Source organism: Chiloscyllium plagiosum, chromosome 5, assembly GCF_004010195.1.
Source record: "Chiloscyllium plagiosum isolate BGI_BamShark_2017 chromosome 5, ASM401019v2, whole genome shotgun sequence".
In the NCBI taxonomy this organism is placed as follows: domain Eukaryota; kingdom Metazoa; phylum Chordata; class Chondrichthyes; order Orectolobiformes; family Hemiscylliidae; genus Chiloscyllium; species Chiloscyllium plagiosum.
The window spans coordinates 40,058,231-40,070,636 of NC_057714.1; the positions used below are offsets into that span (position 1 = coordinate 40,058,231).

At 40.3% G+C, this 12,406-nt stretch overlaps 1 protein-coding gene across 1 annotated transcript in view; it reads left to right on the plus strand.

The window, feature by feature from the left end:
* The window catches only part of LOC122550244 (collagen alpha-1(XXVIII) chain-like), a 238,294-nt gene that overhangs the window by 195,896 nt on the left and 29,992 nt on the right, over nt 1-12,406 (plus strand). Inside the window, exons 21-22 of the mRNA XM_043691001.1 lie at nt 8,309-8,377; nt 8,985-9,053. Coding sequence (XP_043546936.1) covers nt 8,309-8,377; nt 8,985-9,053 — 138 coding nt within the window. The remainder of the gene's footprint in view (nt 1-8,308; nt 8,378-8,984; nt 9,054-12,406) is intronic.

The window sequence follows — 12,406 nt, forward strand, 5'->3', positions numbered from 1 at the left end:
ACTTCAAGTGAGTAGAATCCACTTTTCCTTCTATGGGGAGAAGCTACATTAATGGTTGGGATCAGGTGGCAGCAGTCAAAGGGGGAACAAAGACTGAGAGAAGGTGAGAGTGAGGTGACAGCCCTAAAATGTCTTATGGGGGACGGGAAAAGGAAGATGGACCTTACAGGGAAGGACAATGTTGGAAGATATTAGATCAAGCATAATTTAGGCAACAACAAGGGTTTGTTATTGACCAGGTCAGACTGCCTCAAAACATTTCAAGAAAGTAGCCCGGACTCTAACTTTGCTAGTTGTTTTAAGCAGGTGTACAGTGGATATTCCAGGAGTGATAGAGCTGGCTCAACCACTTAGTTTTAAACAAAACATAATTTATTTGCAAGATTACCGAATTAAACACAAACAAGAGAGAACAGAATACAGAGTAACTTAAACTATCCGAAAACCCAACAGGTTATTCCAACTTAATTATTCCAAATGCTTGCAACAATCCCCATAAACACCCCTTGACATGAAAAGGTTAAATCAAACATTGGGTCTTACAGGAGAGAGAGAGAGACAGATGGCAAAGACAATCAGCATGGCATATCCATGTAGCTGTTTCTTGGACCAGCACTGGCAGACTGCCTGCTTTTAGTAAACAGCCAGACTACCTAAAACCAAACCAAACCAGGAGTAGGGCTGAACCAGGAGAATTGGCCTCTCCCCTTTCATTACATAAGTGTTGTTTTTAAACTGGAAAGCCTTTTTCCTGGGATAGTACCTGTTTGCTACAATCAAACTGGCCATAAAACCCTTCAAACCTAGACTTTTCGGAATCACTGCTTTTGCAACGTCTCTGAAAAAAAAGCCAAGGACACTATAACCTTGTTAAAGGAACAGCATCATCACACCTCACCCGTTAAAAAAACCCCATCAATATCACATTGACAATAGTCAAGCAAACATGTGCTACTACATTTTGTTGTGGTCTGTCTTACTCCTGCCACCGAACGCCACCGTTTCTCATTCAAGTCCCAACAAGGCGTTGGCAATCACATTTTCCAGTCCTGCGGCATGCATAACTTTCAAATTGAAACAACAAGCTCCATCTAAACAGTCTGGCATTTTTGTCCCTAACTTTCTCCACAAACCTCAATGTGTTATGGTCAGTGTACATGATTGTCTCAGATACGTTACTGGTAACAGACACATTGAAATGTGACGCAAATGTCAAGCTCACAGACTCCTTCTCAACTGTTGAATATCGCTGCTGAAGAATGTTCACTTTCCTAGAGAAATACCTGATGGGTCTTTTTATATTCTTGTCATCTTCCTGCAAGAGCACACCACCAACACCCATATGAGTTGCATCCATAGACACCTTGAATGACTTTGCATAATTAGGTGTGGCTAATACTGGGATAGTGGTTAACACAGCTCTCAGGCTGTCAAATGCCTTCTGATAGTCCGCTGTCCACTGAAACCTCTTGCCTTTCTTTAGCAACTCAGCTGGTGCATCAGCCACACTACAAAAATTTGGTACAAATTTTCAATAAAATCCATTCAATCCCAGGAATTGTAGTATTGCTCTTTTTGTCGATGATATGGGAAACTCACCAGCACCCTTTGTTTTTGCATCCCGTGGAGCCATTTGTTCATATCCAATAACATATCCCAGGAAGATGACTTGGGCTTTGGTAAATTCATTTTTAGCCATATTTATCACCAAGCCTGCTTTCCAAAGTTGATCGAACAAGGCCGATAAATGTTAAAAATGTTCCCTCCATGTGTGACGAGAAATCACCAGACCATCAGTACATACGACATAATTGGGTAGTCCAGCAATGACCTTATTGGTTAGTGTCTGAAACATGGCTGGTGTATTTTTCATACCAAATAGCATGACTTTAAGCTGATGCAGTCTATTCAGCGTTACAAAAGCCAAAATTGCCTTCGCTCTTAACACAGTCTCCTTTGGCTTTCATTCCCTGTTGAAATACCTTTTGAACATATTCACATCACACACTCTGTGAGATTTCTTTTTGATTGGAGTCCTTATGAAATAGTTCACCTCACTCAATTTTCTTTCGATTTGATAAGGTCCACTAAATCTTGCTTTTAAAGGTTCACCTATCACTGGAAGTAACACTATCACCTTATCTCTGACAGCAAATTTGCGAGTTTTGATTTCTTGTCTGCTTCCTGTTTCAGTGTATGCTGTGATACTTCTAAATGCTGTCAAGCCAACTCCACAGCTCTATTTAATCGTTCCCTACAATTTGACACATAGTCCAAATACGTGGTCTCTGAATTCTGCTTTATCAATTTCTCCTTAATCAATTTTACCAGTTCTCTCACTTCATGCCCAAACACTAATTCAAATGGACTGAATATGGTTGATTCATTTGGTGCATCTCTGATCGCAAAAAATACAAACGGAATTCCTTTATTCCAATCATATGGATAGTCATGACTATAATCCCTCAACATGGTCTTTAATGTCTGATGCCACCTTTCTAGCAGTCCCTACGACTCTTGATGGTATGCAGTAGATTTGGATTGTTTTATTCCTAAACTATCCATAACTTCCTTCAATAATTTTGATGTAAATTTTCACCCTTGATCTGATTGTATCTCTGTGGGTAGTCCATATCAAATGAAAATTTTGAGTAATTCCTCTACAATCCTTTTACCTGTGATATTGTGTAATGGAACAGCTTCTGGAAATCTAGTGGGCACATCCATTTTGTTGGCAAGTACTGATTCACACTTTTTAGGTCGGGGCCCTATGCAGTCAATTAAGATGCTTGTAAAAGGTTCCTCAAATGCAGGAATAGATATTAAATGTCCAAGATTTATTACTGCCTATGGTTTTCCGATTACCTGACATGTCTGGCAAAATTCAACTACATCCATGTGCAATCCAGGCCAGTAAAATGTTTTTGTATTTTAGCTTTCTTTTTCTCAATCCTCAATGACCCCCCTAGTGGCAGCTCATGCTCTGCCTACAATGCCTCCTTTCTATAATCCACTGGCAATACGACTTGATGAACTTCTGCCCATTTCTCATCTGTCTAAATACGTGATGTCTCCATTTCCTCATTAAGATAGCATTTTTAAGATAATAGCAATCATGGATGCATTCAGATTATTTTTCTGTTTATGCCTTTTGATACAATTGCTTTACATTTTCATTTTCAGCTGTAGCTCAGTTAATCTATCTGAGCTAAAGATGTTTGCTTTATCATCCATCTGCTCCTGGTTTGTGTCAACCATCCGATCAAACATGGTCTCTGCTAATTCCACTTCAACATTCTTAGTTGTACTCTTTGATCTCTCCTGTTTCAACTGGTGACTTTGTGACCTCATTACCACACAGTCCAGAAAAATCCCGGGATTTGTGTCCTGCAATAGTTCAGATGCCTGCGTTTGCACTGGCTTTTCAAACACAGTAGGCAGCACTCCTACCTGTGATGAGCTATATCAAGGAGAAATTGTATTCCTGGAGCTGAGAGTTTGTCTAGTTCTACCATGACTTCTCCACTCTTCACGAGACACTCCAACCTCACTTTGCAGAATTGAGCGCTTCTTCTCTCACCATGAATTCCCACTACTAGCAATTGTCCTTCAGAGGTACAATCCTTAATATTGTACCCTCTTTACCTGCTTCTCCTGCCCTATGTGAGTAATGGCAGGTATACGGTTTAAGAAGATCTGGCGCTTCCTGTTTAACCAACCTCCAGCCAGTATATTCTGATGCAGCTTTCCAGGCTCCACTGTGCTTTCCTTTACCACTCCAGTAAAATTCACTGGCTTACCCTATTTTCCTATATCTGGCTTCCCAGTGCTTTTTCTAACCCACCAACACTGTGATTTCATGTGGCCTATTTTATTGCTTTGACCAGAGTACCTCCTTAGATTCCTGAAACGTCTGTAGACTAGTGGCACAAGCTCATATGCACTTAAGATGGCTTTCTTCACCTCCTCATACGCCTCAATACCTCCTCTGATAGTGATGCAAATACCTCACTAGGCCATTCTATGAGTCTTTTTTGGATGAACAAAATCCACCATGGTGACTGGCCACCACATTTGTTTATCCACCTTTTCAAATTAGACGAAAAAGGCTACCACATACTTCTCATCAAATTTAGGCAATGTTTGAATATATTTAAACAGTTTCTCACCAGGCCTTTGGCCACCATGGGTTTGCTCATCCCCATTCTCTTCCTCACGGAGCTTACCTTCAGCCTTCATCTCCATCCTTTTCAGCTGACTTTCTTGTCTGAGTGCCAATTTCTGAAGTTCAAACTCCCTCTCTCTCTTCTTTTCCTCTCTCTCCTTTTCCCTCTCTTCTCTCGCTCTTTCTCACTTTGTTCTGCTAAAGTGATTCATTCTTTTTCTCTTTTCTCTGCTTTTAATTATAATTCAAACTGTTTCACATCTGTTGCCCTTTCCTTGTCTTTTGTCTCTAACTCAAGCTGCTTCATTTTCAATTGAATTGTAGCCATCTCTAAAGATTCTGGTGGCATTTCCAGCAAGTTAAAATGCTGAGCTATTGCTGTCATTATCTCTCTTTTCCTCACAGACAGAGGCAACTCCAGTTCCAGCTTATCTGCTAATTCTGCAGCTTGGCCTTAATCATCTTTTGCAAAACCCCAAAAAGACTCCTGAATTGTTATCCCAAGCACTGTTTAAACCAACCAAATTCAACACCTGGAAGAAAAGAAACTAACACCTACCACTTGCTGCCTTTGAGTCCAGCAACCCTAATCCCAAATCAGAACGATAGAACAAATCCTGCAAAAAGCCCCCAGTCTGTTATGGAACATTTCCCTCAAAACATTTCAAGAAAGCATCCTGGGCTCGAACTTTGCTAGTTGTTTTAAACAGATGTAGAGTGGGTATTCCAGGAGTGTTGGAGCTGGCCCAACAACTTAGTTTTAAACAAAACAGAATTTATTTGCAAGATTACCGAATTAAACCCAAACAAGAGAGTACAGAATACAGAGTAACTTAACCTGTCCGAACACCCAACAGACTATCCCAACTTAATGATGTTGTTCTAAATACCTGCAACAATCCCCACAAACACCGCAAAAAAGGAAAATTCAAATGGGGGCTTACAGGAGAGAGAGATGTTCAGCATGGAATACCTTCTTCCATGTACAGAGGAATCTCGATTCCCTAGCATTCAATTAACTGAATTTTGGACGATCTGAACAAGATCTTAATGTCCCCATGCATGGCTAACTATGTTATCCGGCATCGATTATCTGGCATTCGATTAACCGATCGAAATACTCCCTGCCCGTGTCCTTTGGATAATCAGAGTTCCTCTGTAGCTATTTCTTGGACTAGCAACCTTACTAACAGACTGCCTGCTTTCAGTGAACAGTCAGACGGCTAAAAACCAAACCAAACCAGGGGATGGCTGAGCTGGGAGAACTGGCCACTCCCCTTTCATTATACAAGTGTATTTTTAAAAATGGAAAGCCTTATGCCTGAGGCTGTAACTGTTAGCTTTAATCAAACTGGCCCCAATATCCTTCAAACCTAGACTTTTTGGAAATGCTGCTTTTCTGACCTCTCTGGAAAAAAAAGCCAAGGACACCATAACCTTGTTAAAGGAGCAGCATTGTCACAGATTACACAGGGAAAGTCAATGTTGGAGCCCTGAGGGTTGAAGGTAACAAAGTGATGAGTGTAGATGGTAGAAGAAGGGTAAATGGTGATGAAGAGCTGTTGAAGAGTAACTGGGACTATTCCACTATTGTGGGAAATCTTGAGGATCAAAGGAATGTGGTCAAGGATTAAAGTCGAGGATGATGAAAGGAACATGAAAAGTGGTTGAGGGTGGGTGCCGGGCGATGGTTCCAGTTCCTGTAACACTGTGCAGGAACACTGTTCCTGTCCGCAGACAAAGTTACATCAACTAGAAAAGATGTATGCTGTGAACCCCAAAGATGGAGTTGACCAGAGCGGAGATCAACTGTTTCTAATGTTAAGTTCAGGCCTCATGGCAGAAGAGAAGGCCTCTCGCTTTCATTCTTTCAAACAGGACTGTAGATCTGGAGTGGGGCATTATTGTGGAACATTCTTTTTTCACATTCAGATATTTGGCACTCTTGAATGGGGTGGCAACACTGCCAGGGATCAACAGATGCAGTGTGGATGACAGCAGCTGTTGAAATGAAAATATATACATGTCAGACGGTGAGACTGATGCTGCCAGGAACAAATGCCCATTGGAGTACACATTACAAACAGTACCCAATGCTGCAATGCCGTGAGATGATGGCAGCATTGTCAACTTCCTCTCCACCCCACATAATTCACTGCATTCCTTGTACATGAACCATGAATGATTGACCAGCCACACTGTGATCACACGTAGCCAATTATTCCACCTGAGAGTGGAAATGCTGTGAACTTCCAATCCCACCAGTGACAGACTGACTATTCCGAAAAGTTCCACCTTGATAATCAACTCCCCAGGCTTACTATCAGGCAGCCTTCAGAGTCAGCAACATGTACCACCTTCATTTACTTTAAATTAAAGACACTTTACCAAAAGAAAACAATCTAAGAAGCAACACAATTGTAACAGTCAAAAGAGACAGAAGGCAATGAAAAAGGTTGAAAGTAAAAGAAAAAAAAATCAGAAGGAAAACAGGAATACAAGTCCCTTTCTTCCTGGAATGATGAGGAGGTGCCAGTGTTGGACTGAAGTGGACAAAGTTAAAAATCACATGACACTAGGTTATTTTTTTTTGGAACAAAATTTTTTTGGAAGTACAAGCTTTTGTAACAAGTGGAGTAGGATCATAGCACACAGAATTTATAGCAAAAGGTCATAGTGTCATACACTGATGCGATATATTGAACAAACCTAGATTACTGTTAAGTCTTTCATCTTTTTGAATGGGCTGCAGGTTTTGATTCATTAATATGTAAATCCCAGAACTTCTTTCAAGTCACATTCCAGAGATAACTTAAGGTTTTATAAAACAAAAGGTGACATCTCAGCTCATTAAAAGTGTGAGGCTGGAGTCTGTATATATGCCAATCTTCAGTCAGATTGTTTCTATTTCCAAAGGAATTTATAAAATGTCTCATGGAATATAAAAAATATTGACTGCCTGCAGATTGTGTGCTTTTTGAACAAAATAGAATGTATCTGCAAATACAGTTCTGCAAATGCAAATTCACCCCATAGACTTAGATGTATGTGTGCAAGTATGTGAGGGAGAGAGAGAGAGAGAGAGAGAGAGAGTTTGTGTGTGTCTGTGTGTATCTGTGTGTCTGTGTGTGTCTGTGTGTGGAGAGGGTGACTGTGTGTGAGAGAGAGGGAGAGGGAGACTGTGTGTGCGTGTGTGTCTGCGCACTTGCGCACGTGTGACACAGTGTGTTCATGAGTGTAATGGAGTATATGCCTGTGAGAGGGTATGCGTATGGGTGTGAGTGTGGTGGATTTACATATTAATCAATCGAAACCCGCAACCCACTCTAAAAGATTAAAGACTTAACAGCAATCTAGGTTTGTTCAATATATTGCATCAATGTATGACACTATGATCTTTTGCTATAAATTCTATGTCTTATGATCCTACTCCACTAGCTACCTGACAAAGGAGCAGTGCTCCAAAAGCTTGTACTGTTCTTCCAAATAAACCTGTTGGACTATAATCTGGTGTTGGACAATTTTTAACACCTTCCTAGAATGTTACTAATTTTAGAGAAGAACCAATAGCATGTGTGATAGTAATTCAGCTATCCTAGCTGGAGACAGCTGGAGCTAACATCAGAAACTTTAAGGAAATATTTTTTAAAGAAAAGAAGAGTCAAAGTTCTTTCCATCATAAGCTATATTTTTATTCCTGAAGATAGAGATTCTAAAAGCAAAATTAAAGCTCTGATAACTCATGAACATCCTCCAGCAGTTGATACATTCAGACTAATGAACATATGTTATCAGACTGCTGGAATCCAACTGCAGAGTGGAACGTATTTTTGTAGCTTGGAAAGCAAACGAAGTATTATTATTCCTCAGTCTCAAAATAGACAATGTTACTCGAGAAAATACACTCGTCAACTATCAGATACTAATATAATTGTCAAGAAGTGGGCATGGAGTTGTATCCTCTGTTATCTATTAGTAATGCTGCAATTATATTTGGATCATAAATAATCTTCAATGTGTTCTCTGATTTCTTGTTAGAATTGCCATTTAGAGACCTGTTTAACAATTTGGTTTCTATAGCAGTCCCATATAATAGCCAGAGAATGATATATTTATTAAAATATTTTAATTTTTCTATTTTAGGGTGTGCAAGGACTGCCAGGCCCACGTGGTGACCCAGGGGAAGATGGCAAAGGACTTCCTGGATCAAAGGTGAATCTATATTGATGTCTATCAATTTGAGAGATGAACATTTAGTCTCTTGCTGTTTCCTCCTCATGTCAACAGTTGAACCCTTTCATAGTGAAGGTAAGACAGAATGTACTGAGGTTTGGATAGCATCCATCACCTCCAAGCTAACAGACTGTAACCACTACTCCTATTGTCTTCAGTGGAGTAGGAGAGATTGGTAGAAACATTCCCATGTACCTTCTTGTTGCCCTCCCTCCTTTAATGTATGACTTTTAATGTGCTTTGTTGTATTTATGGGTGGTTTTGAGATTGCAGTACCCAGGTCAAAGAAGATCATCCTTTATTTTCAAAACACTGCATGCCTTTTGAGAAATTTTGTTTAGCTGATCCAAGGAAATTGGGTAAGATTTAGATTAGATTAGATTAGATTACATTAGATTACATTACAGTGTGGAAACAGGCCCTTCGGCCCAACAAGTCCTGCATGCCTTTTGAGAAATTTTGTTTAGCTGATCCAAGGAAATTGGGTAAGATTTGTAAACACTGATTTCCTTACTTGTCTTTCTCATGCACACTATTACTAGTTCTTTACATGACGTCATTAACTTGAGTTTGATATATCTTTCAGGGTGATGTTGGCCCTCCAGGGCCATCAGGGCCAATTGGTGTTCCAGGATTAGGATATACTGGTGCAAAGGTTAGTACTAATAGTCAGGCGGTTATGAAATGCTTGATTGAGAAGATAATTTTCAAGTGGTTTTACCAGGAGAGAGGAGGGTAGACTTTTTAGGGAGAGTATTCCAAACAATAGAACCGAGGTAGTTGCAAGCTCCACACCAAATCTTGCAGCAAATCACAAGAAGCCAGAGATAGAGGATCAAGGGTTGTGATGATAGGGATGGACCTGCCCTTGAAAGACAAGATCAAAAACTTCAAATTTAAGATATTAGATGAAAGTGAGACAATGGGGGTCAATGGACAAAGTGTATTAACAAGCTGGATTTAATTCAAGGTAAATACTGGCAGCTGAAATTTGACCAACTTGGAAGTCAGGTGGCAAATCAGAGGTCATCAAGAAGGACTTAAAATAAATTGACTGTAAAGATGACAAAACCCCCGGATAAAGATTTCGGTGAAAACAATGTTTAAATATTTTAAGAACGAAATTAGAATCTGTTGGGTAATGCTTTGGGTGACATCTGCAATTTGGTGCAAATTACTTTCAAAATTAGATTCCCATCCTGATTTTATGGTTCAGTTTTCCATTTAAATGCATTTGCATGGTCACAGATTGAAAATGATTCTTGAAGCAGCACAATTGTATTGCATATCTGCATATATTTCATCAATGCGAATTGACTACAAAATGATTGGTGAATAATGGACACGATCTTTAAAGTACGAACTTCTAAAACTTTGTTGGCTATAACACGATTGCATCGCCAACACTTTGCATGCTATTTTTATGGTACGAGTTTTGTATAGCACAGGGTTGCACAAGAACACAACCATCGCGTTATGGAAGAACTACCTGTACTTGATATGTGTAGAGTTTTTAATTCATTCATGGGATAGGCTGGGCCAACATTTATTGCACTTCCACATTGAGCCTTGTGAAAGTAGGGGGGTGAGCTGCTTTCTTGAACTGCAGCAGTTTATTTGGTGTATGTAGACCCACAATTCTGTTAGGGAGGGAGTTTCAGGACTTCTGACTCATAGATACTGAAGGAACAGAGGTATGTTTCCAAGTCAGGATGATAAGTGGCTTAGAGGGAAACTTGCCTCTGGTGGTGTTCCCATATATGTCCTTCTAGACGGTAGTGGTCTTAGGTTTGCAAGGTGCTGTATGAGAAGCCTTAGTGAATTTCTCCAGTGTGTCTTGTAGATATTACACACTGCTGCAACTGAGCATCGATGCTAGAGAGAATGGATATTTGTGAATGTGGTGCCAATCAACTGGGATGCTTCATCCTGGATTCCTGAATCTTGCTGGAGTTATACTCATTTAGACAAGTGGAGAATATTCCATCACAGTCCTGATTTGTACCATATAGATGATGGACAGGCTTGGGGAATCAGGAGATGAGTTAATCGCAGCAGGATTCCTAGCCTCTGACTTACTCTTGTAGTCACAGTACTTATATGGTGAGACCAGTTCAGTTTCTAGTCAATGGTAGCCCCTAGGATGTTCATAGTATAGGATTCAGTGATAGTAATGCCATTCAACATCAAGGGGTGATAGTTGGAGTCTCTCTTTTTGGAGAAGGTCATTGTTGGGCACTTGTGGAGCATGGCTATCACTTGTCACTTGTCAGCCCAGAATTTAATATATATGGAGAACTGAAATTGTGTGCAATGCTGTTTTAATGTCAGTAGTACCATTTTGGTGAAAATTAGTCATGGTGATTAATACAAACTATAGCATGGCCTGTTTTGTGGATGAGTCACTTTTTAGCACAGTATTTTTCAAGTTGCACAAAGATTGATTTGCCATGGGTGCAAATTGTGATCATGTGATCATTTGTGCCACTTTAATTGATAAAAATGAGTAAACTAAATGAGTACCTCTATTGCTAAAATTGCAAGAGCAATGTAACAACCCATGGGTCAAAAATAACGTGTACGTTCACCAGAAAATTTCATTGTAAACCATGGGACAATATTATGTGATTCTACAACTGTTCCTAATTTATGTAGGGTGCTGTTGGGAGAATGGGTTTGCCTGGACCAAAAGGATCCCAAGGAGAGTCCATACAAGGACCAAAGGTAATCAAGCTGAAGCTTACATTCCCAATGGAACCCTCATCAAATCCTGATATATCTCATTGCATATTGCATTAATCATTCAGTCAGATTACGACACAGAGAGGGTAAACCTACATTGCAGTAATGATCTAAAGGGACTACTTTACAATTTCACTAAACAATGGAGGGAACATTGTTTCAAACATCAATTTTGGAGAAATGGCATCGTATATGAGGAGAACGGTAACATTAGTTCAAATCACTTTTATCTTTGAGAATTACTTTAAAGATACACTGGATTCCTTTTATAAGTGCACATATGTAGAACATAGACATAGAACATAGAACAGTACAGCACAGAACAGGCCCTTCAGCCCACGATGTTGTGCCGACCACTGATCCTCATGTATGCACCCTCAAATTTCTGTGACCATATGCATGTCCAGGAGTCTATTAAATGTCCCCAATGACCCTGCCTCCACAACTGCTGCTGGCAACGCATTCCATGCTCTCACTCAACTCTCTGTGTAAAGAACCCGCCTCTGACATCCCCTCTATACTTTCCTCCAATTAGCTTAAAACTATGACCCCTCGTATTAGTCATTTCTGCCCTGGGAAATAGTCTCTGGCTATCGACTCTATCTATGCCTCTCATTACCTTGTATACCTCAATTAGGTCCCCTCTTCTCCTCCTTTTCTCCAATGAAAAAAGTCCGAGCTCAGTCAACCTCTCCTCATAAGATAAGCCCTCCAGTCCAGGCAGCATCCTGGTAAATCTCCTCTGAACCCGCTCCAAAGCATCCACATCTTTCTTATAATAGGGCGACCAGAACTGGAAGCAGTATTCCAAGTGAGGTTTAACCAAAGTTTTATAGAGCTGCAAAAAGATCTCACGACTCTTAAACTCAATACCCATGTTAATGAAAGCCAAAACACCATATGCTTCCTTAACAACCCTGTCCACTTGGGTGGCCATTTTAAGGGATCTATGTACCTGCACACCAAGATCCCTCAGTTCCTCCACACTACCAAGAATCCTATCCTTAATCCTGTACTCAGCTTTCAAATTCAACCTTCCAAAATGCATCACCTCGCATTTATCCAGGTTAAACTCCATCTGCCACCTCTCAGACCATCTCTGCATCCTGTCAATGTCCCGCTGCAGCCTACAACAGCCCTCTATACCTCCAACCTTTGTGTCGTCTGCAAACTTGCTGACCCATCCTTCAAGCCCCTCATCCAAGTCATTAATAAAAATTACAAACAATAGAGGCCCAAGGACAGAGCCCTGTGAAACACCACTCA